Source organism: Scleropages formosus, chromosome 14 (assembly GCF_900964775.1).
Source record: "Scleropages formosus chromosome 14, fSclFor1.1, whole genome shotgun sequence".
Lineage (NCBI taxonomy): Eukaryota > Metazoa > Chordata > Actinopteri > Osteoglossiformes > Osteoglossidae > Scleropages > Scleropages formosus.
The window spans coordinates 1,188,321-1,214,695 of record NC_041819.1 but is presented as its reverse complement, the minus strand read 5'-3'; the positions used below and the strand labels follow the sequence as shown (position 1 = coordinate 1,214,695).

Here is a 26,375-nt window from a genome sequence, read left to right as displayed (position 1 = left end):
CGGCAGAGAGCTGTGCTGTTCTGGGGCCAGCCCTGTCCCCGGTGGCCGGGTAACGCTGATGCCACTACGACTCACACCAACTGTATCACAGCAACAAAACACACACAAGCGCACACACACACACAGCAGCAACCGCAGAGACAAACAAACAGTTTTGAAGCACAAGGAGGAATTCTCTTTGGGTACAGCCAGAGATTACATAAACCAACCATTTTTAATCTTTTTTTCTTTAATATTTCTGTTTGTCGTTTTCCACACACTCCTGCATTTGTCTTTATACTTTCATCCCATCTGTATGACATGCCTTTTGCTAAGATAGGTGCCAGATTTAAAAAAAAAAAAAAAAAAAAAAAAAAAAAAAGGCATCTTCAACATAATCTTCATCAACATGTGGTGTGGTGTCAAAGAGAAGCCAGAAACTGGCCTGACTCTCGGGAACCTGGGATTTCGATGTCCTACCAGCATGCAGCTCACTGACCTGTGGACTAAATATGATTAGACTCCATCAGCTCCTCATCAAAGACCCAACAGACCCTCAGGGCACTTTCCCTACAGACAGGATTGTGCTCCAAGTTTGCCCACAAGCAAATATGGAAATTAAGATCCCTGAACTCCGGGGGTGGGGGGGGGGGCGAGGGGACAGAAACTCCAACCTTGACATATTCTGGATGATTCTGGATACTCAAAAGCCCTTGTTTTTCCAGTATTAGCGTTTGAATCGCCGAACAGAAGGGGACATACAATGACTAAATGTCAGCTAAAGGTCACACGGTGCCTTTTCCCTCAGCGGTCACTGCGGCTGCCAAGCGAGCGCTGTCCGACTACCCCGAGGTGCTGCACTACAAAAACACAGGACCAGCTCAGGTGGAGGAGAGAGGAGGACACCAGGCAGCTGTATGACTCCTACATCCCAGAGCACAAATGGAAACTGGAGAACCACAGTTACCACAAGGGTAATCCTGTGGACTCAGACACATATTAAACTTTTAGCCATTGTTCTTGCAACTTTTGTCAGTTTAAAATGTTGTCTTCAAGGCTGACAGGGCCAGTGATGATCTACTGCGCGCACACACGCACGCATACACAGAAGACTGGAGACTCAGTGCTGCTCTTTGTATCAATATAAGGAGCTCAGTTCCCCTTTTACATACCCAATAGTTCCCTTTCCGGGCACAGGTGGGCTCGGTGGCTTCTGAGTGGGTGGGTTGGTGCGAGGGAGGCCGCCCATCTTCATGTTCTGCGTGCTGACCTGAAAGAGAGAGTGGGTGTGATTGAAATACAGAGGATGGGACCAAGAACAACTACTGCAGGCAGGCCAAAAAAAAAGAACACACAAGAAAATCATTCTCATAAGAGGAAGAGGTGTAACCATGACAACAAACATAACAACAAATACATTGACGACTGGGGAAACATTCTGAGAAGGGCTCATGCATCACAGACAAGACATCAGCGCCCACTCCATCCCAGTGATGTTCAGACAGCCACAGGACCACATGCTGCTGCAGCCCTAATCTGCTTAACACAAGGGCTCCTGCTGCAACGGGACCGAGAAGGCCGTGTGGCGCCTACACTGCTGCTGTTGCTCTGGCCACAGACAAAAGCTTTCCTCTTACATGGGCAGCCAGTGAAATGCACTGAAATGGCCCGACAGACTCCCATTTGTGGTCCAGTCATCTATTCACTGCAGTAAACAATAATCCCAGCTGTCCCCCCTACATCTGATTCAAAAGAAATGCAGGCCACATAGGACTTGTTTATTTCAGGTGCTTCCAACACAGCAAAAAAAAAAAAAAAAAAACACACAAACAGCTGAAATCAATGACAAAGTGCAGGTGTGTGTATAAATGTACAAATATATACTTGTCTTATTGTTCTAATGTGTTACTGGTTAACTCCCATTTCAATCTGAGGCACATTTAACAGAAGGTACACTGAAAAGAACCGAAGAACAGAACCAGAACTATTCATGATATCTTGCCGATATTCTGGAAATACTCGAAAACCCACCCAAAATGAACCAGCATGAAAGGAAGGACTTACCCAGTAACTGCATGTGACCATAATCAGACTTGATGTGTTTCTTAATTACGCAAAGTACTAACATGTGGAGGAGGAGGCAGTTTTACAGTCCTGCTACTACCAAAAAAAAAAAAAAAAAAAAAAAAATGGACCTCAAGTAGAGATCATTACTGTTATTATATACAGCTGGGTTGGAATACGTTTGGTTTTGGATTTTAGGTTTTCCAGAAGGAATTAAAAAGATATCAGTTAGCTCTGCCCCATGCAAGACCACCAACAAAGCACAGATTCAGGGAGGAAGGGAAAGGAGAGAGAGGAGGGGGGGGGGGGGGGGGGGGGGGGGGGTGGAGAGAAAAAAAAAAAAAAAAAAAAAAAAAAAAAAAAAAAAAAAAAACTTACCTTGAACCTAAGCAACCACTTATGTACATGTCGCGAATGCAAAAGGCAAAGAAAGAAAGTTGTTTAAACATTAGTTACAGGACTTCTCCAGTAATCTCATTTAGGCCAAGGGGCTGTAAAAGCCAGTAGCATACAGCACTTACACAGAAGCGTAACACTTTTCAAATAATCGATAAAAGGGGTTTTTTTTTTTTTTTTTTTTTTATTTTTAAAATGCTTCATGTATTTTACATAGTCTGGGAAATATGATGTAAACAAAAATCAACTGCAAGATCACTCCCCCCCCCCCCCCACTGACTATATGCCTCACATTACAGCCTGCTTGGTTTCCAAGCAGTGTGTCTCCCTTCTCCACGCTGTCTGCTAAGCTGACTGCTGTCTTTACACACTCGTGGAAAGCCTGCGTCATTTGCAGGCCTGCTGGAGCTCAGTCACCACACCTAACAGACACCCTGCTAGTGGAGGGTAGCAGTGCCCAGGATGCACTGGCATCATGGAACTGCCAATCACGCTGCAAGGATCACAGAGCTCCAACTTCGTCGCAGTCCGAAATACACAGCCGAACAACTTAAAAAAGCCCCTGGCACTAAATTCCTGAGGATCTTTTTAAGGGCAGAATTATGCATTATAAGTAGGAATAAAACACCTGTAAAGCCAAACCACGTGCCCTTATCCGTACCTTCACCCCATGGCCGATGTCGTCCAGGACATTGAAGTCAATGGGTTTGCGGATGTAACGCACCGGCCTCTCGGGATTGGCTGGAGCAATGATCTTGTGGGTACGTGATGTGTTCTTATTGGTGGTCAAGATGCCAATCTCCCGCCTTGCCACCTTCTCCTTGTGAATATCCACAGTCTGTGGGAGAAGAATTTTTATAAAAAAAAAAAAAGGGCATAAAAAGTTTTACCTTTTTCCACACTGTTTGCTGACCTCTAATATCTATTCATTATGCGTAGGCTGTGAGGAAGGGTACACCTTGGATGGAATTCCAGTCCATCACATAGAAACTGGACACACACACACACACACACACACACACACACACAGGGCAATTTAGAGTCACTAATTCACTTGAAACACAGGTCTTTGGACTTCGGAAGGAAACCAGAGCACCTGGAGGAAACCCACACAACCACAGGGAGGGCATGCAAACTACATACAGACTGATGGATTGAAACCCCCAGCCCAGGAGCTGTGAGACACCAGTGCTACCTGCTGTGCCACCATGCAGCTTAACTGCTTCATTGAACATACAGTAACACACATAAGATATATGTTCTGTAAGTTATCAAATGTGCCTATGTGAAGACTAATATGCTTTTTCAGTTCACCCTTCAAATATTGTTGGAGAACGAATTTATATTTCTTAATGCTTGTCAGTTTAGTTATCAGGTATCGCACTAAGGTATTATGCTGCCAATCTGAGCCAATGAAAGATGACATGTGGTCCTGCCACTGTCCGGCGCACAGATAAGGACACCACAGCACAGACTGCGGATGGGTTCTGTCTGCAGACTAATATCTCAGCAGCACCGAGTTCCACTTGAAAACCGAACATGACGGAATTATTCGAAAACCAAGCTTCCTTCAATCTACGTATCTCAGCGAATGCAGTGGCACTTAATCCATGTAGACTGTGGAACGGCAGCACTTCCACAGGAGGAGCTGCGACTGCAGGAGAAGGAAGTTCAAAGGCTTTTCGAAGACAAAACGAAGCCAGAGCAGCATCTGGCCAAATCTGACGGCGCTTAAACAGGCGACTGGGCGCGCTCACGAGGCAGGCGAAATCTCAGCGCTGGGCGACTCAAAGTGTCGGTGAGCCTCTTCTCCCATCTGCAGCCTGCTGGATTGACAGCACAGCCAACGCCAACAGAACCCTTCACTCTGCACGCAAAAGGGGGTCTTTGAGCACATCCTCCCTCCAACAATGCAGTGCGTCGGTCTCGCTCTCATTATGCTCCCTCCTCTGCTGTTTGTAAAGTAAACTGCAGCCTCTGTTATATAATTCACAAGGAGAGTAATTATCCTGCCCAGTGAAAGGAATAAATAACCATCTGTGTATTTTAAAATTAAATACAATTTAAGAAACAAATAGAGGCCCGCTCTCCATGGCGTCCCATCGGCAATGCGGCGCACTGCCCCGCATCGGTTCCGTCTCTTCTCGCGGATCACTGCTCCAGTCACACCACAGCCTTTTTTCCCCCCCTTTTCTTCTTAAAGAGAGACACACACATACACACAGAGAGGAGCGAGTGTTTGCGCGTTTGCATACAAAGTTCCCTGGGACCCATCCTCAAAAAAATCAGTGATGCGTGCGCACACGCACACACACGCACACACACACACACGAAGCTCAGCTCGCTTCTCAGTAAATACAGTCTGGGTGCAGATACACAGCCCCGGGGCACTCTTCTGTCACAAAGGGTACGAAAGTGGTGGGAGGGGTAGGAGGGATATGGGGCAGGGGACAGGCAAGAACAAGGGAGCACATCAAAGCCCATGTTCAGCACCCTGCTAGCCCCCTCCCCACCTTCATCTCTACTGGGGAGTAAAGGCACAGAGAGGGAAAGAAGGAGAGGGGTCATGAAAGGAGGAGGAGGACCTACAAAAGGGGTCCTCACCCCTGGTCAACTGAGCCCACCTTTGCTGGAGGGGCCTTTGAGATCACTGTGTAGACAAAAAAACCCAAATACTAGCTAGTCAAACAACTACATGTTTCAGGTGAATAGGTGACTCCAAATTGTTCATACATTTACATTTATTCATTTAGCAGATGCTTTTCTCCAAAGCGACGCACATCTCAGAGAAAATACGTGTGCATTACATTAAGAGAAAGAGACATAGCTGCAGACGTGATTAAGTAAACCTAGTTTGTTACTTTCCACTTTATGCACCAATGTTCATCGCATCAGGATAGACTAATCTTGATCATCTTCTTACAATTAAAAAAAGAAAGAAGATACACAAACTTTTACATACAATAGCGGCTGTGTAAAGGCTTATCTGGGCACGATCATAAAGTTATGGCGCATAAACATTTACACCTTACATGAGCTTGAGAGATCATGGGTGAAGTAAGCCCAGAAAAGGTGAATTTTCAGACCCTTTTTAAATGTGGACAGAGTTTCAGCAGTTCTGAGTGAGAGGGGGAGGTCATTTCACCACAACAAACCCAGAACCGAGAACCTCCGCGCTTTACTTTTTGTGCGCAGAACCACCAAGCGGACAGAGGTAGACGAGCGAAGGGGTCTAGTTGGGGTATAACAGTTGATCAAGTCCTGTGAATAGCTGGGAGCAGTTCTATTGATGCATTTGTAGGCAATAAACAGGGTCTTGAATTTGATCCCGGTACCTATTGGAAGCCAGTACAAAGAGACGAGGAGGAGAGATACATGGGAACACTTTAGGAGATCAAATACAACTCGGGCAGCAGCCTTCTGTATCAGCTGTAGAGGTTTGATGGCAGTAGCAGGAAGGCCAGACAAGAGAGAGTTGCAGTATTCAGACGGGATGTCACCATGGTCTGGGCAAGTAGTTGAATAGAGTCTGTTGTGAGGTAGGGAAGGATCCTACAAATATTATGCAGGATGTATCTGCGGGTAGGGGGTTGCGGTGGCGCAGTGGGTTGAACCACAGTCCTGCTCTCCGGTGGGTCTGGGGTTCGAGTCCCACTTGGAGTGCCCTGCGACGGACTGGCGTCCCGTCCTGGGTGTGTCCCCTCCCCCTCCGGCCTTACGCCCTGTGTTACCGGGTTGGCTCCGGTTCCCCGTGACCCCGTATGGGACAAGCGGTTCTGACAGTGTGTGTGTGTGTGTGTGTGTGTGTGTGTGTGTGTGTGTGTGTGTGTGTGTGTGTATCTGCAGGTCCAGGTTGTGGCTTCGATATGCTGAGAGAAAGACAGACTTGAGTCAATCATCAGTTCCAGATTCTTAGCTGAGGAAGTAGGCAAAATGAGTGAGTTGTCCAGTTTGACAGAGATAGTGACAGGAAAATAGGCCAGCTGGGAGGTGTAGGATCTGTTTTGGAGAGGTTGAGTTGGAGGTGATGATCAGACATTCATGTAAAGATGTCTGACAGGCAGGCAGCAATGTGTGCAGAAATGTTTGATGCTCCAGGTGGAAAGGAGAGGAAGAGCTGGGTATCATCAGCATAGCAGTGGTATTTGAATCCATGGGAGGTGATGACAGGGCTGAGGGAGGAGGTCTAGATCGAGAAGAGCAGAGGACTCAGTACCGAGCCCTGCGGGACACCGGTTGAAAGAGGCAGAAGAGAAGAAGAACGGGAGCTCCGCCAGACCACTCGGTAGGATCTGTCAGATAGGTAGGACTCAAACCATCTTAGTGCCGCTCCTCTGAGCCCAAGCTGACTACGAGAAGAGAGTAGAATCTGGTGACTGACAGTGTTGAATGCTGCAGATAGACTGAGGAGGATGAGGACCGAGGAGAGGGAGGCGGCTCTAGCCGACTGGAGAGCAACAGACACTGCCAGAAGCGCTGTCTCCATGAAGTGACTAACTTTGAATCCAGACTGATATCCATCGAGGAGATGGTTCCGGGTGAGGAATTCACATAGTTGATCACAGGCTGCCCGCTCTAGAGTTTTAGACAGGAAGGAGAGGAGGGAAACTGGTCTGTAGTTTTGAACCGAGGTGGGATCCAGGGATGGTTTCTTAAACAGAGGTAAGAGAGGTGAAATGAGAGCTGTGTGTGTTGCTCTACTCGGTAGATTAGTGAATGACTAGGAAGTTCAGTAAAGTGTATATGTGCTATATATGTGACCTTTGATAAAGACTCTGCTTAACTAATAGATGTACATGTAGCTCCACACCGCAGAACATGTTTTGAAGCTGGGTGTGAAGGACCCCCCCAGCTGAACGGGGCCCCAGTTCGCCCACCTGTGAGATGTGGTTGATTGAGGACTCCATGCGGCGCAGCTGGGACGCCTGAATGTCGAGCATCTGCAGCACATTGTTGGCCAAGGTGTTGATCAGGTAGGCCACGCTGGCCAGCGACTGCGTCGTGTAGTTCTTGGTCTCCTCGAGGGCTCTGTGCTTATCCACCGACTGGGGGGGGGGGGGGGGGGGGACACAGAGGGTGAGAGAGAGTCTGTCAGTGACCAGGAAAAAGAATAAAAGATGCCATCATTCACACAGCTTTTTATATTCAGTGAAAAACACACTCCCCCCCCCATCACAAGGCGACCTCTCTGGGAAGGACTGTCCCGGACTTGACTTGACCCAACAGCACCATTGTTATTTCTGTGCTCTTACAGCACTAGTGTAACACAATTCAGGTTAAGGACTCAAGGATACAACAGCAAGGTCTATTTATATTTCGGGACTTGAACTTGCTTGTCCAAGCCTTCAGCACACAGATCCAACTGTGTGTAGGGGCAGCTGGTAGTGTAGTGGTTGCAGCTGCTGCATTTGGGCCCAAAAGTCACAGGTTTGACTCACACCTCCAGCTGTAGTAGCCTTGAGCAAGGTACTTACCCTAAATTAGTCCAGTAAAAAAAAATTGTCCAGCTGTATAAATGAGTGAATAGCTGTAAATAGCTTAACATAAGTTGCTTTTGAAAAAAGCGTGAGCTGAAAAATAAATTTAAGGTGCTGGTGGGAACAAGGCGATTCCACCATTGCAATTCCAGCCCCCAACCCAGCACGAAAGACGCCGGTTGAACCAGGGACCTCAACACGTTGGCCCAGTGGACCATGGGGGCCAGTTTAACTGCCAAGGGGTCTAGCTCATGATGGCTTTGTCTGTCTATCACTGGAGGGGGGTAAGTGCCCACAGCCCCTAAAGCTCATTGAGAAACCTAGAGCCCCTCCAGTGGAGAACACAGCAGGGCAGGAAAGCCCTGATGACAGCGCTGATCACCGAGGAAACCGGCGTTCACTGTGCCGGCTGGCCGTCTGCTGCAAGAGAATCGGTCACACTTTGAAAGAAGGCAATTTACAAGCAACTGCTGAGTCTTCATAATGGACACAGTGACCTGGGGCTCAAACCAATTACAACAAACTAAACACAGAGGCGGCACTCAGGATAATCCTCTGACATCGCACAGACGAGCTTCAGGAGGCGCCATCTCTGATCCTCCTTTATAACATTCAAAAGAATTACCCAGAGAGCCAGCAATCCGTCAACAAAAGGCATAATTCCTGGAGATTAGCATTTACAGACAATTAAAGCACTAAACAGGAATTAATGAGAGAGCGGAGGTTGCCGAGAGCAAGAAGAGCAAACGGGAGATCGTTATGAGCCATATTTTCATACGTATTCAGATGCAGCAGAGCGACTCATTCACACTGCACAGAAAAGAAATGTGAATGACCTCCTGGGTTGATAATGCCTTTATATTCACTGTAAAAACAAACACACACACACGTCGAGCTACAGAAAAAGAAATATCATTCCCCACACAGAAACATCAGCATCCTGCTACAAGACTGATAACGGTGAAAGATGTCTTGCACTCGACGCGCCGTACAAGGACATCTGCAGAATAAATCTGCTACCCGACAGCAGAGCTGCCTGTTCCATCTGCAAGAGACTGCGGGTTCGACTCTGGTTACTACAGGTTTCTGAAAGTAAGGGGAACATGCACCGGGGACAGCCATCCTTCTTTGACTATGGGGAATAGAAGGTGGAGTAAAAAAGTAAAGGTTTATGTAAAAATACACCAACATGACCATCACGTTTTTTTTTTTTTTCCAACCATAGCATCTCTTCCACCGTGATCTTGTCACTGATGAGTAGCCCACAGCAGCCTATTTCTTCACCACCTCACCTACTAGTACACTTGTATCCAGGCAAGTGACATTGAAAGGAGACGGCCTCATTTCCTCCCCATCCCTCCTTTTTCTCCCAATGGGCCAAGGGTAGAAACACACCAAAGTCCCAATCACTCTGCAATCCACTGCTGAACTAGAGCAGCCTGTGTTGTAAAGGTTATAGTCACCGTCTCACCATCCAAGGACCCTGGTTCAAATGCTCACTTCCTGCTGCAGAACCCTTGGTCAGGATTCTCACAATGAATTGTCCGAGTAAAATTTCCCCAGCTGTATTAGTAAATCCTGAAAAGCAGCTTAATGTGCAAACCTAACACTAAGTTGTCTTAGACACAAGTGCCAGAAAAACCACAATTTATGTTGCCTGGTAAAAGGGTAAATGGAGGATAAAGATGGGTGGGCAGTTGGTAAAACCAGAATGCAGGGTATCTTTGGTCCAGTTCTGCCCTGAGCCTGTGGCCCTTCCACAAGTGCAGCATCGAAGTCAAAGTATACCCAAATCAACCCCCCCCATACACACCAGAACGTGGGCAGAACAGCCATTCACATCTCCGAACAATCAGGTTGCTGTTCTCTCTGTGTGCCGACCAGGAGCTCACAGCAGAGAGCCAATGTTGGGTGGGTGGCTATTGACAGAGCCAGCGCAGCTGTCAGAGGAGCTCGTGTTCCACCTTCGTCTTCCTCAAATGTAAACCACAATGGCCAGCCAGGGTCAGAGGTCAGCCACCCATACGCAAACTCGATCAACCTGTGATCGACACAGAAAAGCAACACTAAGCTGAGCGAACCAGGAGGTGGGGGGACGGGTGACCCATCTGGGCTGGGTCATTCTATAACAGTGCTGCTCTGGTGGTGGGCAGAGGTGTTGAAGGGGAACACCAGGTCAGCATTCTGCACATGGGGCCCTGCAACAAAGTGAGGCCAGCGATAGGCTACGGCACATGAGCAGCCCTTTGTGCTGGACAAACACTGAACACAAAGGGCCCAGAGCTGCCGCTAGCTGATACGACTAAGGCCTTGTTGCCTTGGCCTGCAACATCCCGGACAAAGAAACTATTTTTCCAGAGATTAAAGTTAAAAATAAAAAAATAAAAATCATTCTTACAACAATTTCAAAAATCCACAAAAAGCTCAAAAATGGCCTAAACGAAACAGCTTCCTCAAGAAACGCATCGGTCTACCGTTGTTTTGCTAAATAAAGGTTATTATGTGTGTCAAATTGGCAAGCAAATGAAGATTTCATAAAAGGTGTCCAGTACAGTCTTGAGAAGAGATGGCAAACTGGATGTGAGCAGGAGGGAAAATGAAGCTGAAGGCTCAGATGCACAAGTGGATAAGTACGAGGTCCTCGGTTGGCTGCGTCCATAAACAGTACACGCCAAACACCAGTATCATCTGCAACAATGAACACTTGGACTAATCCGTCCATAATACACTTTTCCAGCCACCGTCCAATGTCTGTTCTTTTCCTCTGACGCATGGAATAACCTTTATTGTAGGAAACAATAGAAGGACACGTTTCTTGAGAAAGCCGTTTTGTTTTGGCCGCTTTTTAACCCAGAAATTAACTTTAGGAATGCCAATGACAGACAATGTACTTGTTTTCTTGAATAGAACAACAGGTTTCAGCTGTGCTAACAACACTACAAAGGTTTCTCTACCATTGGGACTACTACCGTTACCGTTTACCATTAGGACACTGGAAGAACGGCTGCTGAAAATGGGGCTTTGCAGTCACATGTGGATAATAAATTATAAGTCAGTCATTTCAAGCTGTAGTAGTCATTTGCAACATTAGTAATGATGTTTCAGCTGTATTTTTAAATCAATTTAATTGAACATTGATTTAAAAAAATAAATAAATAAATTTAAAAAAAAAAAAACCATAAATTCTTTCAAAAACATGAAAGGTTCTTGTTGAGTCCAAACGTCTGAATGTTAGTGAACAGAGCGCTCCCTTCAGGAGGCTCGACAGGCCAACGGAGAGACAACACGTCATTCAACTTCTTGTCTGCGTCCTGTCATTCACTGTTACCTCGGTCCCAGTGGGCTCCCGGCATCTTCACACAAGGCAAAAACTAGATGGACAGATAGAACAGACAATAGGGAAAATCCACAGGATCCTCCAAGATTCAGGCGCAGGCTTAAAGCTCGGTAGGGATGTGTGTACCCAGAAGGCTTGAGGCTCAAAAGCTGGGCTGGTAAGCCTTGGAACTGGCACCATTTGAAGAGAAGTCAACAATGAAACTGCTTCAATGAATATGTTAATGCATTCATCGCTCAAGATATGAGCATGTGGTTTATGACCACTCAGGGTAACAAACATTTCATTTAATGTCCTTCAGTTTACAGAACATTTCTTGATATTTACAAAGACAGGATTTGGATTTTGAGCACCTCCTGACAACTAGATGGCCAAGAACATCACCACCATGCAGTCCTCTTCTCAGTTATAGTTTAGCTCCTGCTATGTTAAGTTCAGAACCTCCATTATCCCTTGTTTGCTTCTTTCACCGGTTATAATCTCGGTAATCATGGCCAACGTTTGGATTGCGCTCAGGCACACCAATTTTTTTAACTTGAGAAACTAATGGCAGTTACATTTTTGATTTAAGAGAATTCACCTTATGAAGGCTTTTTCAATAAGAAATTAACTTTGTAAAGTGGCAGAAGACACACCTTCCCAACAACATTCTCAGGCTCTCTCACAGAAACCATCAGCTATATGGGACTGTTAAAAACACACCAGACCTTCTCCCAAGAGCACAAATTCTGCTTCAAATATGACCTCATGCAATTACAAGCGGATGGTGGAGGGAACGGAACAGGGGAGCGGTGTGGGTAGCAGCCAGCAAATACCGAGTCACTGGATTGTGTCACCAAGGAATAAGTACATTCTAATTTAAGTTGGGTCACAGCCAAAAACACCCCCTCATCCAGAGTAAGACATCTCGCTTGGCGACTGGAGACTTCATATGCTGTAATTCAAGATTCACACAAATGTCAACACGTCTTCTTGGGAGATGGCTGTGCAACCTGGCCAAGAAGTTAGGTTGCCTGTTGTCGGGGTACCAGGTGCAGCACAGTCAAACATCACACATCGTTGAGGGAAGGGGCCAAATCCCTCAGAACCAGACCTTCATCTTCAGGTTTCATAACATTCGAACAAATTGGCAGAGCTTCAGCAAGCCAACAGCAAGGCCTTGACCCCTGCGGTGCCAAAAAGCTGCTGAAAACAACTGTGACAAAGTTCACAGGGGTCGGATGGGAGGGAAACCGAGAAATCCATCCCCTTTGCACATTTGCTATGGGCTTCTCAGCTGTAGAGAATCTCCGCTTTATCACCTCTGGATGGAATTCAGTCTGCCTTGTCCAATCGCTTTGCCCAGCAGTTGTACTGCATTTCAGACGTGTCAAGTTGAGCGGACGTTGGGTGCCATCCAGATGTACCTCATCAGCTTACTTGCAATATTTCAGGGTTAGAACAATTGTGTAAGTGCTCACAGGTGTATGTGTGCGCACGTGCAAGGAGCAGTGCTCATCAAAAAGAAGACGGATCTGAAATTGTCTGAGATTGTTCTATTCTGCGATGACAAAATATCCAAGGTATTCTAAATTTGCCCCTCCCCCACACCCCTTGTGTTAGCCCAAGGCTCAGCCCGTCTCCCATCGTCTCGCAAGGGTGGAAGCTGGGCTCTGTGACCTAGTTGTAGGCCCTCTTCCAGTCACCCGAGGTGGGCTGAATGGCAGGCGGAGGAATTCCCGAGACCGTCACCGAGCACAAAAATCCCGATTTCACAGCAAATTCCCTCAAACTAACAGAGGAGGCTATGGAAATGCATGGTTCAGTGCTTTCCCCATCGTCGTCCCTCCCTCCCTCCGCTGTGCTCGACTGCGCACCTTTAGAGCGCTTTAATTAGCGCCCTTCGCGCCTCCTCCAGGCGAGGCCTTGCATGCTCTGAAGCCGCCCCCACGCAGGGAAGACAGCTCCCGGCTCTGTTTACTTGGTCCACTGCTGAGTTATAAACACAGTGTGGGAGTCTCAGCACTGCAGAGAACTTAAACGTTTCAATACTGGATCACATCACGAGCCTGGCAGAACAGGTCATTTATGGGGGGGGTTATATAATGATAAGGAGTGTCAAAACTGGGAAGGGCAACAGTTACACAAACATAAAAAACACATCCCCACAGAGGGATATAATTTTTTTTTTTTTTTTTTTTTTTTTTTTTTTACATGAGTGATATTTTAAACTGCTTGTTGACTGCAGGGTTCCAGTGGTCCAAAATCTCAGAAGAACAGTCCATCACAAGGCATTGACACACACACACACACACACACACACACACACACACACACACTTTCAGAACCGCTTGTCCCATACAGGGTCGCAGGGAACCGGAGCCTACCCGGTAACACAGGGCGTAAGGTTGGAGGGGGAGGGGACACACCCAGGACGGGACGCCAGTCCGTCGCAAGGCACCCCAAGCGGGACTCGAACCCCAGACCCACCGGAGAGCAGGACTGCGGTCCAACCCACTGCGCCACCACACCCCCAGGCATTCACACGCTACCAGCAATTTAGAGTCACCAGTTCACACGAAACACAGTGCTACTCTGGTGGTGGGCACAGGTGTTGAAGGGGAACACCATGTCAGCATTCTGCACATGGGACCCTGCAGCAAAGTGAAGCTGGCGATAGACTACAGCACATGACCAGCTTCGGACTGTGGGGGGAGGGTTGGGGGGGACCTGGAGCACTCAGAGGAAACCCATAGTAAAACTGGGAGAATGTCAACTCCACACACATTGAGCCTGATTGAAACCACACTGAAACCCAGAGCCCAGGAGCTGTGAGGCACCAGCACTACCCACTGTGTCACAGTACCACAGAGTTTATATGTGAAGCGTGCATTGGTGTACCTCTTGTGCACAGAACCTTGAGTAGTACTCCCCAGACTGAAACATGCAGCGAATCAAAAGCATCACACAGAAGTGAAAGTTGAAACACTGCATTTCCACTGGCCAAGTTTCCACATTTCAACTCTGCTTTAAAGCCTTCAGTGTTGGTTTCAACAGCTCATAAAAGCCTAGAATGAATTACACACACATTTTTTCTGAACCGCTTGTCCCATACGGGGTCGCGGGGAACCGGAGCCTACCCAGCAACACAGGGCGTAAGGCCGGAGGGGGAGGGGACACACCCAGGACGAGACGCCAGTCCGTCGCAAGGCACCCAAGCGGGACTCAAACCCCAGACCCAGTGGAAAGCAGGACCCAGTGCAACGCACTGCACCACCGCACCACCTAGTAGAATGAATTGGGTACGGGTATTTCACCTCAACTGCCCTATCGGTGCCCTGCTCCTTGTTCCCCTTTTCCAGTCCGGCTGGGCAAACCTCAAGGCACCGTTCCTAGTTCTTCTTTAATTGGAGATCTACTCATCTGGAACTGGCTTCATTAAAGCTGTGCTCCTTTATCCAGCACAACCACCCATTGCTCACCCCTTAGGGCCAGCTGCTCACCAGCAGGCAACCCTTAAAAGGGCTGATATTTTTTTACAGTCGTGCAGCTGGAGAGCCACTCGAGGAGGACAAGTTTCAGCTGTCACTTGCTCTCAAGCTGTGCTCTGCAAAGCCAGGAGATGGGAACACCGAAAGGCCACCCTTTTCAGACTGAGTCTTTCACCCCTTATAAGGAAAGTCAGAGTTCAATTAATAGTCTACAGTTAAATCTATTTTTAAAGAATTTTATGTTATCCTGTAATCCATTTTAAAGGCTGGACTTCATCCATGTTTTTCCACCACCCAGGTTCCAGAGTGCCCTGGTACTCTTGAAGCCGTTACTCGAGTTATATAAACCTCTTTCCTTTCAAATCTTTTCCTTTCTTGGGAACTGTGATACCAGTAAAACCACTTGATTTGGGGACCACAGGGAAAGGAACAAAAGAGCAGCTGCCCAGATTCCACCTTAGCACACATTCAGGTCCATGACTGCACCACAAAAGCCAAACTACCTGCATCCATAGGTTAACATGTAACCCCACAGATACTCCCACTGCAACACAGTTGGTTCAGTTAAACATTCACTTGGGTGATGAAAAGGGATGTGCATCTGGGTGTGGAATTCAAATGTAACTCCAGGAACCAGTGAGAAGACTAATGGACCCCACTAGTCCTGCTCTGCTTTGGGTAGGTGGTCTTCCAGCTTTATTCTTCCACTCCAAGCCAGTTGAAAAGGAGTGAGAAACAATCCTCTCTACTTTGCTTCATTTGCTCCTTTTTTCACCTCAGGCTGTCGCATCGGAGCTCTTGCAGATTCAGTATCAGTGTCACGTAGGATGTTCAGCTGCACAGTGGTGAGATCAGCAATACTGCCAGTGCAGTCAGTCAGAAGTGCTGCTCACCCAAAAGCTACGATCCTTCCTTCCATGTGTACCACATCTAAACCTTCACACATGGACAGCAATAAAAACACCTACACATGCAGTATGGTTCCCTTTTGGCGTTTCATTGCTGCTTTGTCTGAGAATGTTTGCAAGAACTTAAAAACCTCATGAGATCAATAAAGACAAAAGACCGAAGTCACAATTAAAAAAACCATCTTCCATTGAAATCGGCCAGGAGCTCGTGTTCCTGGGCATATTGAGCAACAATGACCCTGAGCAAGGACTCAGAAGAACAACAGGAAACTTCAGCAGTAGATTCCAGAATGTGACAGAGTCGTAGTAGCTGGCCTGGTGCCCAGCTAAACTGAGCTGCACCTCATTCATCACGATTTCCACAGGCCACAGCACATGGGATATTTTATTACTATCAGTTTCAATGTTCTTCTTCACCTGATTCTATTGCGTTCAACTCATTATCAGGCAACATCCTAAAAAATGGTAAATTTTACAACCCCTCAGTCCCACCAGGCAGGATACATCTCGCATCATTATACGGAGTATTTAGAACAGCAGTACTTTGGTTTCCATTTCAATTTGGGGGGGGGGGGGGGGGGGAGATGAAGAATTTCATCACAGACTCATCTGCACTGTTAAACAAATGTGAGAACCTCACACAGTCTCGAGCAGATGAGTCACATGGCTCCAGCAGATCCAAACTAAAGAAATGCATCCAACAGAGACCACACCGCCCCCCCCCAAACAGAGCACACCTACACTCTCCGCCCCTTCGCTCTCACAACCATCGCTCACTGGGCCTCGGACCTATTTTCAATTACACACAATGCTCCAGAGCGGGTGCTGGGCTGAGTGACTGAAAGAGACAGAAGAACCTCCCAAGGCAGGGTGCCAGACTCTGCACAATCCCATGGTGCACTGGTGTCTTCAATATTAAGCCCTTCTCACATAGCCAGATGTAAAAGTAAGAAATGATTAGCGGGGAAGCACTGGTGCACTGTTGGGAGCAGGGAGGTGGGGGTACAAAGTGCTCCATCATGACCCTAAAGGCCAAGGCCAGTAGCAGAGAATGGGTTCCAAAGTCTAGCCAAAGGTGGCACAAGACCAAAAACCCAACCCAACCCTGAGAGAAGTTCTGCTCAGATCTCCTTAGCCACCATGATGTGGTCACCTAAACTAAACTTAATCTGCAAGCTTCCCAAGGAGGACAGAGAAAGGGTGGAAGTGCTCCACCGCGACAGGTCACAAATCCATGATGTTTACAGGTTTGAGCTCCACTCCCCGACACTGCTGCAGTACCTTAGATCACAGTTAGGTTAAGGGTCACCTGCGCCTCTCCGATGCTGAGCTGTAGAAAAGAATGACACACTGGAAGTCATCTAGAATAAAAGGTACCAGCTCTGGAACTCATGAATTATAAGAAGGCAGGAAACACAAGACACTTCATACCCCCTTTGCTCCTCTTTGCCTTCCTTGGCTGGTGGAAGGGGCTCAGTGCTGGGGTGAGATGGCACTGAGCAGGAGACTAATCCGCCCATCTGAGCTGCTTCGAGTCCTTCCATGTCTGAGCACTCGCCCTGCCGCACCCCTCCACAAGAGATAAAGGGAGAGAAACGCAACATCCCTGATGTGAGTGACGGGCTTATGCAAGTAGAGGCAGCAGCTAGGATGTATGGACCACACCGACAAATGAGCACCAGCAGCTTTACCCACAAGGTCACACTGCACTGTGAGCAACACCGAAGGGAAAGGCCTCCCTCAATGGAATGTATCCAATAAAAAAGGGACGTTTTCAATCAAAGTATTATTATGAAAATAGACCTGCAGCTCTAAAAAAAGGCAACTGTGTCACATCAGCAACTGTGACATGAGACACCATGTTGTATTCTGCTCATTCAGCATTTTGTTACTGCTGATCGTCAGGGGTCATTTCCATCTAAGGCAGAGGAAGCAAAGCATAAGGGTTTGGGACACAATAAAGAGTTGACCCAAACAGCTGAAGGTTAAGGGGAGGACACTGGAAGAATAGAGCCATGGATGTTTGGTAACGTGGGGCCTCACAAGGTGAAGGTCTGACTTAACTGCTCACAACTGCTTCCATCAGGGCCCATTTATCCCTGTGACACAGCTGTTCCAGGGGCCACATCTGGTCACTTAGTCTCCCGTCATGTTCCAGGTCCTGCTGTAAAGATGAGCTGAGAAATGGGAGTATGGTGGTAACCAAATGAAGAGGAGAAGTTACTCCTTCCAAATTTTTGCATGAAAGACAAAGAAGGCTGTTCAGCAGACATTGTTTCTCTTTGGATTCAGATTTTAGTAAAATCAAGGGCCACAAAGGGGAGCGCTCCCTCTCCTAGACTGTCCCAAAAGGCTTGCAGTGGGAGTGGAGATAAGAGGACGGTCCTGACTGTAGCTTGACCGAGGTGACTCTTGAAATCCCACGCCAGCTTTATACCCATACCATGAGATGCACTTTAAGGTCCACCTCCAAGATGCCAACCAAGACTGCAACAAGCCGAGGACTTCTCCAAAATAGTTACTACGGCAACGCAGAAAACATTCTGCCATGAAAATACTCATTTGAAAACAGCCAGTCAGGGTCTTTTTATTAAATTTTACCCAGATACACCCAGAAATGTCTTCAGGATAACATGTAACTTTATTTTTGTTTGTAGACAAAGTGGAAACTCCAGCTGAAGGAAAGAGAAAAAAAAAAAAAAGATATGGCATGACCCAGTATTGGTATCTGGCAGAATAAAATAGAAAAAAAAAAAAAAAACATGATGCAGTAAATCTATTTAAGTTGTAATTAGGTACATATGCAGCTCTGCAATTCTGACCCATTATCACAGAGGTATGTTTTAACTCCCTCATTTTTTTTTTTTAAAACTGTGTCTGTATTAATACAGTATATACTGATGAGTCAAAACATGAAAACCATCTGTCTAATATTGTGTAGGTCCCCCTCGTGCTGACAGAACAGCTCTGACCCGTCGAGGCACGGACTCCACAAGACCTCTGAAGGTGTCCTGTGGTATCTGGCACCAATATGTTAGCAGCAGATCCTTTAAGTCCCGTAAGTTGCGAGGTGGGGCCTCCATGGACTTGTTTTTCCAGCACATCCCACAGATGCTCGATCGAATTGAGATGTGGGGAATTTGGAGGCCAAGTCACCACCTTGAACGTTTTAACAATTTTTGCAGTGTGCCAGGGCACATTATCCTGCTGAAAAAGGCCACTGCCATCAGGGAATACCATTGCCACGAATGGGTGTACATGGTCTGCAACAATCCTTAGCTAGGTGCACATCTCAAAGTAACATCCACATGAATGCAGGACCCAAGGTTTTCCAGCAGAAAATTGCCCAAAGCATCACACTTTTTCCGCCAGCTTGCCTTCTTCCTATAGTGTATCCTACTGCCATCTCTTACCTAGGTAAACAATGCACTTGCACCTGGTCATCCACATGATCATGAAAGAAAATGTGATTCATCAGACCAGGGCAACTTCTTCCATTGCTCCATGGTCCAGTTCTGACACTCACGTGCCCATTGTGGGTGCTTTCAGCGGTAGAAAGGGGTCAGCATCAGCACTCTGACCAGTCTGTACTTTGTGTTCTGACACCTTTCTATCATGGCCAGCATTAAGGTTTTCAGCAATTTGTGCTACAGTAGCTCTTCTCTGGGATCAGACCAGACAGGGTAGCCTTCGCTCCCCACGTGTATCAACGAGCCTTGGGCCCCCATGACCCTGTTGCCGGTTCACCGGTTGTCCTTCCTTGGACCACTTTTGGTAGGTACTAACCACTGCGTACCAGGAACACCCCACAAGACCTGCCATTTTGGAGATGCTCTGACCCAGTTGTCAAGCCATTACAGTTTGGCCCTCAGTCGCTCAGGTCCTTACGCTTGCCCAATTTTCCTGTTTCCAACACATAAAATTCAAGATCTGACTGTTTACTTGCTGCCTAATATAGCCCACCCCCTGACAGGTGCCATTGTAATGAGATAATCAATGTTATTCAGTTGTTTCAATGTTTTGGCTGATCAGTGTATATACACCTCACAGGGGTACATCTGGTACAGTAGAGGGTAACAGGGTACATCTGTTCTTAACATTCCCAAATAACCCTCGTGTGTCATTAAAGAATACAGCTCCCAGAGAGACATTTTCTGTTGAGTTATGATCATTCAGCTGTTACCTCTTTTTGGGAGAAGCATTTCTTTCTGCGGCTTATATTACAAAAAAAAAATTAAAAAGAAGCAGCACAGGTGGGGATTTCGTGTCAGAAACTCGGTACCTGCACTTGTCAAACTTGATGAAGAACAGAAACTTGATTCACAGGCAGAGACCTGTACAAAAGAGGAATTCAATTATTATGACAAACACAAACTTTGGTAGCGTTCTCCTTTTAAAAATTATCCCCTAATGAGAACACAGCAGAGCAAAGGAGAAGAACACATCCAGTGCAGTGTTTCTGGGTTCTTCCTGCTCCAGACAGAGACAAGAGACGACAGTTTAGGAGCCTGATAAACCAGCGCCCATCTCAGCCCGTCCGGCCCTCTGACCTCCCACACATTTCACAGGTCATCTGTGTTCACGTCACGATGCGAGACCGAAAAAACAACATTAATGGAGATGGAAGGCAGAGATGATCATCCTCATCTGCTCCTCCAGCACACGGCACAGAGGAGAGATGATGGACCAGAACTCTCCTGGGTCAACAGTACAAACCTCAGTCTCGAAGCCTGAAGGGATGGAGTCTGTGGTGGCGTCTCTGCTCACCAACTCCTCATGGAGAAACATGTCATAGTGGAGTGCAGTGTGTGGCAAACACAAGGTACCAGTGGAAACTGGTTCTTGTTTGCAAAGCATTTGGTTAACAAGTGTGAGCAGAAAATTAGGTTCCATGTCTTCCCAGATCTTCTACAGCTGTTCCTAGAGATGTGGGACACTTGTGTGCTGCTTTGCTTTCACTCTTCTGTCCAGTTCGAGCCATACAGACTGCCCACCGATGCTGTATGTCTTCGAGCTTTTTCTGAAGTTTAAACAAACAAACAAACAAACAAACAAACAATCTCGTCGTACCCCTGATCCTCTCCCAGGCGCATGTCTCCCAAAGACAACTTTCTCAACCTCAACACACGTGCCTTCAAGAACCACAGAGGACGGTCAGTTCTCTAGACACACTTCTAGCCACTGTTCCACGAAGGCTGGGAGCAGCTGTGAAAACAACCAACCTCCCCAGGAGGTTCACAGTAGCCCTCAGACACAACGTCAAGAAAACTCCAAAGATGACTAACGCACTGCACCCCCTCCTTTGGAAAAGAGTAGTCAAGAAGCACTTCCCAACAGCTAATCTTCGCCTTTTGCTCATCTGCTAATAACAGATTGGAAAATGTCACTCAGAGGCAGCTCAAAACACATGCCCCGCCCCCAACTCCAAGAAGCCGCACGCCAACTCATAAAACAAGAGGCCAACAAAGGAACAGCTTGTCATGACTGGAAGGGTTTGCAGATTCGCAGAGCCCAGAGCTGCTGGAAAGGACTTCTCCCCCCGCAGCGGAATAGCACACTTCCCTACCCCTTATCTGGGCCGAGCTCTGGTTCTGCTCCATCCCCGGTCTGCCTTCTTCCTGCACCCTGGCCTTGCAAGGGGAAGCTGGTACAAAGAGGGACTCTTCTGTTTCACAATGGCAGAAAGTCAACCCCCTGACCCAGAAAGAGTGGGAGGAAGAGCAGGAGATAAATATCCAAACACATGAAAAGGCACAAAAACAGGACTATAAATACAGGCTGCACGGCGAACGGAAAATAAGGGTCATTTTAAAAAAAAAAAAAAAAAAAAAACACGTTGGGATCTTGTACTCCTACCACACTTTGTGCCGCATTTAATCTCCAATTACTATTAACTAGTATTTAGCAGACACATTTATCCCCAGCGACTTACAGTGCAAGATACACAGTCCTGAAGTCCCTTCAGTCACACACACACACACACACACACACACACACACACACACACTTCGGGCAATTTAGAGACACCAGTTCAGCTGAAACGTGTCTGTGGACTGTGGGATTTCCACAAACCAAAGCAAACAGAGGGAGAACATGCATACTCTGAACACTGATCTGGATTCAAACCCATATCTGAACCCAGAGCCCAAAAGAGGTGGGGCACCAGTGCTTCCTGCTGTGCCCCAGTGTCAGTCATAAAAATGTGAGTAGCTCATTTCCATGCAGTACAAAGGGTCAGGCGTTTCTCCCAGAACCCCGATTACTAGAATGTTTCCACACGACGTCCCTGCGTCATATCAACCTCAGCACTGATGCGATTCGAGATGAAGGACTTTGTGGGGGGGGGGGGGGGGGGGGCGGTCTGCAGCGTATTCCAGGAATATTATCGCTTATGTGATTATTCCGTGTCAATAATGCAATCAAGTCCACCCTGGTCCTTTTAATGCAAATAACCGCTCTGGCCACGCCGACTCCCCAGAGTCAAATACAGCGCATTAAGGGAAAGACGGGCGGCGATGAATAAGCCGAGATCAATGGGTGAACGCGCACTGACATGAGATAATCACTGCTCCCCGACCTAATCAATGTATCGCAGCTGCGGGTTTCAGAAGTGACCTTTAGCAGCATCGTTTTTCGCCTCCTGGTAGCAGAGTGCACATGTGACCTGGACAAAGAGCTCAATGTATTCCCGTGAGCAGTGCCATCGCAGCAAAGGGAAGCGCACCTTCCCAACACGTGCGTCCACATCCTCGTAGCACGCGGGGAAGGGGGTGGGGGTGGGGGGTGAATCAGAGTCACGCAGCCTCCTGCCTCCTCTCCCATCAGCTCCGGCCCTCAAATACGGGAACTTGTCATTTTAGCGAATAAAGGCCCTTGACAGATGTATTCAGCATATAAATGTGTCTGCCTTTATGTTCCGCTGAGTAACACTAAAGTGGTTTCTATTAATGAGGAGGACTGACTCGAGCCCCCCCTCCCAACCACCCCACCGCCCCCTCTCCGGGCAGGTGTCCAGAACCCTGACACCCATGGCTCCCTTCAGAAGCGCCTGTCCACAGCAGGTGCTTGTGGCTGTGCAGGGTGGAAGAATGCCATCCAGTCCAGTGGTCCCGGTCAGACCAGTGCAGCCCTGGGCAACCAGTTCCCATCCCACATCTTACAGGACAGCAGGTACTGTGTTGGCAAAGGATATGGTATTTTACCTTGAAGGTTACTCATTTAAAGGCCAAAAGGAGCGCTGCTACTCCAGTTCAGTAATCAGCTATTAATTATAATTAACATTCCAGCAAGGTGGCCCAGCAGGTAGTACTGGTTCCTTGTAGCTCCTCAGCTACTGGTTCAGATGTGGTTAAAATCTGGCTCAGTCAGTGCAGAGTTTGCATGTTCTCCCCACGTTCGCATTGGTTTCCTCTAGTTGCTCTGGTTTCCTCCCACTGTCCAAAGACATGTTTTAGGTGAACAGGTGACTCTAAATTACCCTTTGTGTGTGTACTTGTGTGTGATTGCCATGATGGACTGGCATCCAGTGCAGGGTGTACCCTGCCTCATGCCCTATGCTTATTGGATAGACTCCATACCGCTGTGACCCTTCGGTGGAAAAGCAGTTATTCATAGGTCGATCGGAAAGTGATTTGGAATCGTCGATATTCTGATAAAGTTACTTGTGTGATGAACATTGGTTCATATAGTGAAACAAACTAAGAATTACACATCTGCAACCATCTCTTTCTCCTAATGTAATGAACACATTGTATTTTCTATGAGATGTACTATGTTGCTTTGGAGAAAAGCGTCTGGTGAATGAATAAATGTAAATGATCAATGACAGAAGATAATGTAGATTTAAGTTCCTTAGTTGCTGTGACAATTTTGTGGGCAGGGAAAAATGTGATTTTGTCACCTCTAAGATATTTGCTTGAATTTGTATTCATATACACAAGTGGCAGTGAACAAATTATTTCTCTTTTGCATATGTGATGGGGGTGGGGTGAGGAAAATCGTAGGAAATGGCCTCGAATGAGAGAAAATTGCATGAAACTGTACTGAAAATCAGTAACAGAAGCGTGTCACATTCCCAGGCAGTACTAAGCAACCAAACACTGCTACGGGTGTCATTCTCTCCAGAGCCACGCACACACACGAGTGTCTACATCTAACAATGCACACAGCAGCACAACAGTCACACTTCTCAGCCCAAATCAGAGCTTCCAGCGATGTTCACCTGGACAAATAATGCTGTATAAATCAAAAGCACTATAAATACATGAATACTGCACACAATTTTGATGTGGATTTTTTTTATTTATTTTTTTTTTTTTAAACCTGTGACCTATGCTGGTCTAAGTTACACATTTATTCTCGTTTTATTACACTACCTGCCTACTACAAATTAAGTCCTGAAGTAGCCACTACTGTACATATTTATAGAACATAAAGAGCTGATGAAATATTGCCTGACTTCTGATGTCTGTACCTGAGAATTCAGTGGAATATTAAGCACAACAAAGTGACTCGAGCGATAAGTGACCGTCACCTCATTCTTGAGTAAGGATCTTGTGATGACCCACGTTCAAGGGACATCGCATCGGTCATCGATGAAGAGCACAGTTTCAAAGTACTGTACCTCTACCACACCTGATGGCAACATGTACCTGCGTTCAGCGTTTGCTCCGCCGGGCTGTCGCTGCGAAACACACTTCGGTTGCCTGTCAGCATCCATAAACATACAGTCTCATTTTTAAAACAACTACTTTAACACTACAAAACAAGGCATTTAATACTTGCTGGTTGCAAAGAAAAATATTTTCCAGTCCTGTTCTCTCTCTCTCTCTCTCTCTCCACACCCCCAGTCAGAAATTAAATGAGACTAATAAGTAACACATTTCAAGCCCTAATCCAAAAAGTATTCTCCCCTACAAATTAATGAGAAAAATATGCAGATTTATCACCTCCCCCCAGTCTTAAAAGGCACTGGCCTGACCAATAGAAGAATTTAACCACAGCAGTTTGTATATCTCAGATCTGTGATTAGTAAATGTGTGGAAATTTCTGTGACACTGCAGTAGGGTGAGTGAGCATGTACTGTGATCCATCCATCACACACACACACACACACACACACACACACACACACACACACACACACCTCTGCAGCTGCTCCACCATCCAGCACGTGGATCTTCCCCAGGATGTCACAATCACAGTGATGAACCGCGGGCGCTCTCTACCATGTTTTCCCATTCATAAACATGGTATACCAGCCCATCCCCTGTTATCTACAACACCCCGAACCTCACAGACTAACAAAAGGAGCTTCTTCAATGAAGCCCAAGAAAATTCCTGCTGTGACTGACTGAAGCTCGTAAAGGAATTGTTGTAACAAAGTTCAGCGCGATGTCCCAACAATGTGTGTTGTCCTGGAACAGGAGCCAACTTCAGACATACGGAAAAACCCGAATTATTATTCCCATATGATTATTACGTACCGTGTTTATATCTGGCAGATCGGCTCCCGTTCGCGATCCTCACTACCCACTGCACTGACGAACCCAGCACCGCTTCGCTCCCACGAAAAGTTACCCGGCCGATCGATGTGACGAGGAGCGCAGCCCGCGTTACTCTTCGCGGCTCTTCACCGTCGTCACCGTTTCACCGGCACGAGCACAAACATCGTCACTCGCGCAACAAACAGTCTGAGCGTTTAACGCGCGCAGGGCAGGCAGGCAGGCAGCTGCGGGAACTGAGTACTCGAACCGCCGGCCACGGTGGGATTTCACGACACCGACCCGGGGGAGGTTCACTGGGGGGCCGGTGTACCACCACCGCCACGGCGGTAAAATAATCACGGCACCGTACAGCAGCAGGGGGGCACGCGGGCGGAGGACCACAGAGAAAGAAGCACGCGCGGCAGCGCACACTTAAGTTACAGCTACAGCTACAGCAACAGCACGGCACATTGATTGTGCAGCGAGGCGCGCGGTCAGCAGCGCCGTCAGACCGTCCGTGTCCCCCGCGCCGCGCGCTCCTGAGTGAGTCCCTCCCCCAGCGACGCGCGCCCATCGCATCGCCAGCTCCCAGTCCCGGTTCTGGCCCCCGGTTCCGGCTCCCGGTTCCCCTCCGTCCCGCTCTACCTGGATGTAGTTACTCTCACAGTACTCGGCCACCCGCTCCAGGTTCGTGAAGCTGTCCAGTAGAGCCCTCCGGCCGGCTGGAATCTCCTCCTCCAAGAGCATCTGCAGCTCCGCCATCTTTACATGGTTTTCCGCTTTTTCTTTTTTTATGTTTTAAATGCCAGGATGGAGGAGAGGAGGAGATCTTCCACAGGAAGCGCAGGGAGACACCACTTCCGCCCCGCCCCGCAGCTGGGCTCATTAATAATAATAATAATAATAATAATAATAATAATAATTATCAATAATCATCATAATATTTTTTTTAAAATACCCACTGCGGTCTTCATTAGATCACACTGGAACGTATGTCTCAAACGTTACAGCTTGGTCAAGAAATCTTCTGTTTAGTTTTACAAAAATAAAAAAATATATATATATTTTTAAATTTACTGGTCTTCTTGCCTGCATGTCATTTTTGGATGAAATGATGAAGAGTGTGACTGAGATCCCCCAGGGAGCGCAGCCTTGCCAAGGGCTGGGTCCTTCGCACCTGTTGCCTCAAGACCTGGGCTCCTGTTGGGGATGTGCTCAGGAAACTGGTGCAGTGTGGAGGGGTCACATAGAGCACCATC

The 26,375-nt window shown here is 47.3% G+C and overlaps 1 protein-coding gene across 9 annotated transcripts in view; it reads right to left on the bottom strand.

The window, feature by feature from the left end:
* LOC108918381 (abl interactor 2) overlaps positions 1-25,944 on the bottom strand; it is a 36,784-nt gene extending 10,840 nt beyond the window's left edge. For 6 of the 9 annotated variants that reach the window (XM_018725536.2, XM_018725551.2, XM_018725557.2 and 3 more), the window contains exons 1-5: positions 25,762-25,944; positions 7,317-7,484; positions 3,101-3,277; positions 2,422-2,439; positions 1,152-1,249 (exon numbers count right to left, since the gene is read on the bottom strand). In XM_018725536.2, coding sequence (XP_018581052.1) covers positions 1,152-1,249; positions 2,422-2,439; positions 3,101-3,277; positions 7,317-7,484; positions 25,762-25,878 — 578 coding nt within the window. In that variant the 5' untranslated portion in view covers positions 25,879-25,944. The remainder of the gene's footprint in view (positions 1-1,151; positions 1,250-2,421; positions 2,440-3,100; positions 3,278-7,316; positions 7,485-25,761) is intronic. The other 3 variants (XM_018725544.2, XM_018725585.2, XM_018725605.2) reach the window with 1 other exon arrangement.
* Positions 25,945-26,375: the final 431 nt, after the last annotated feature.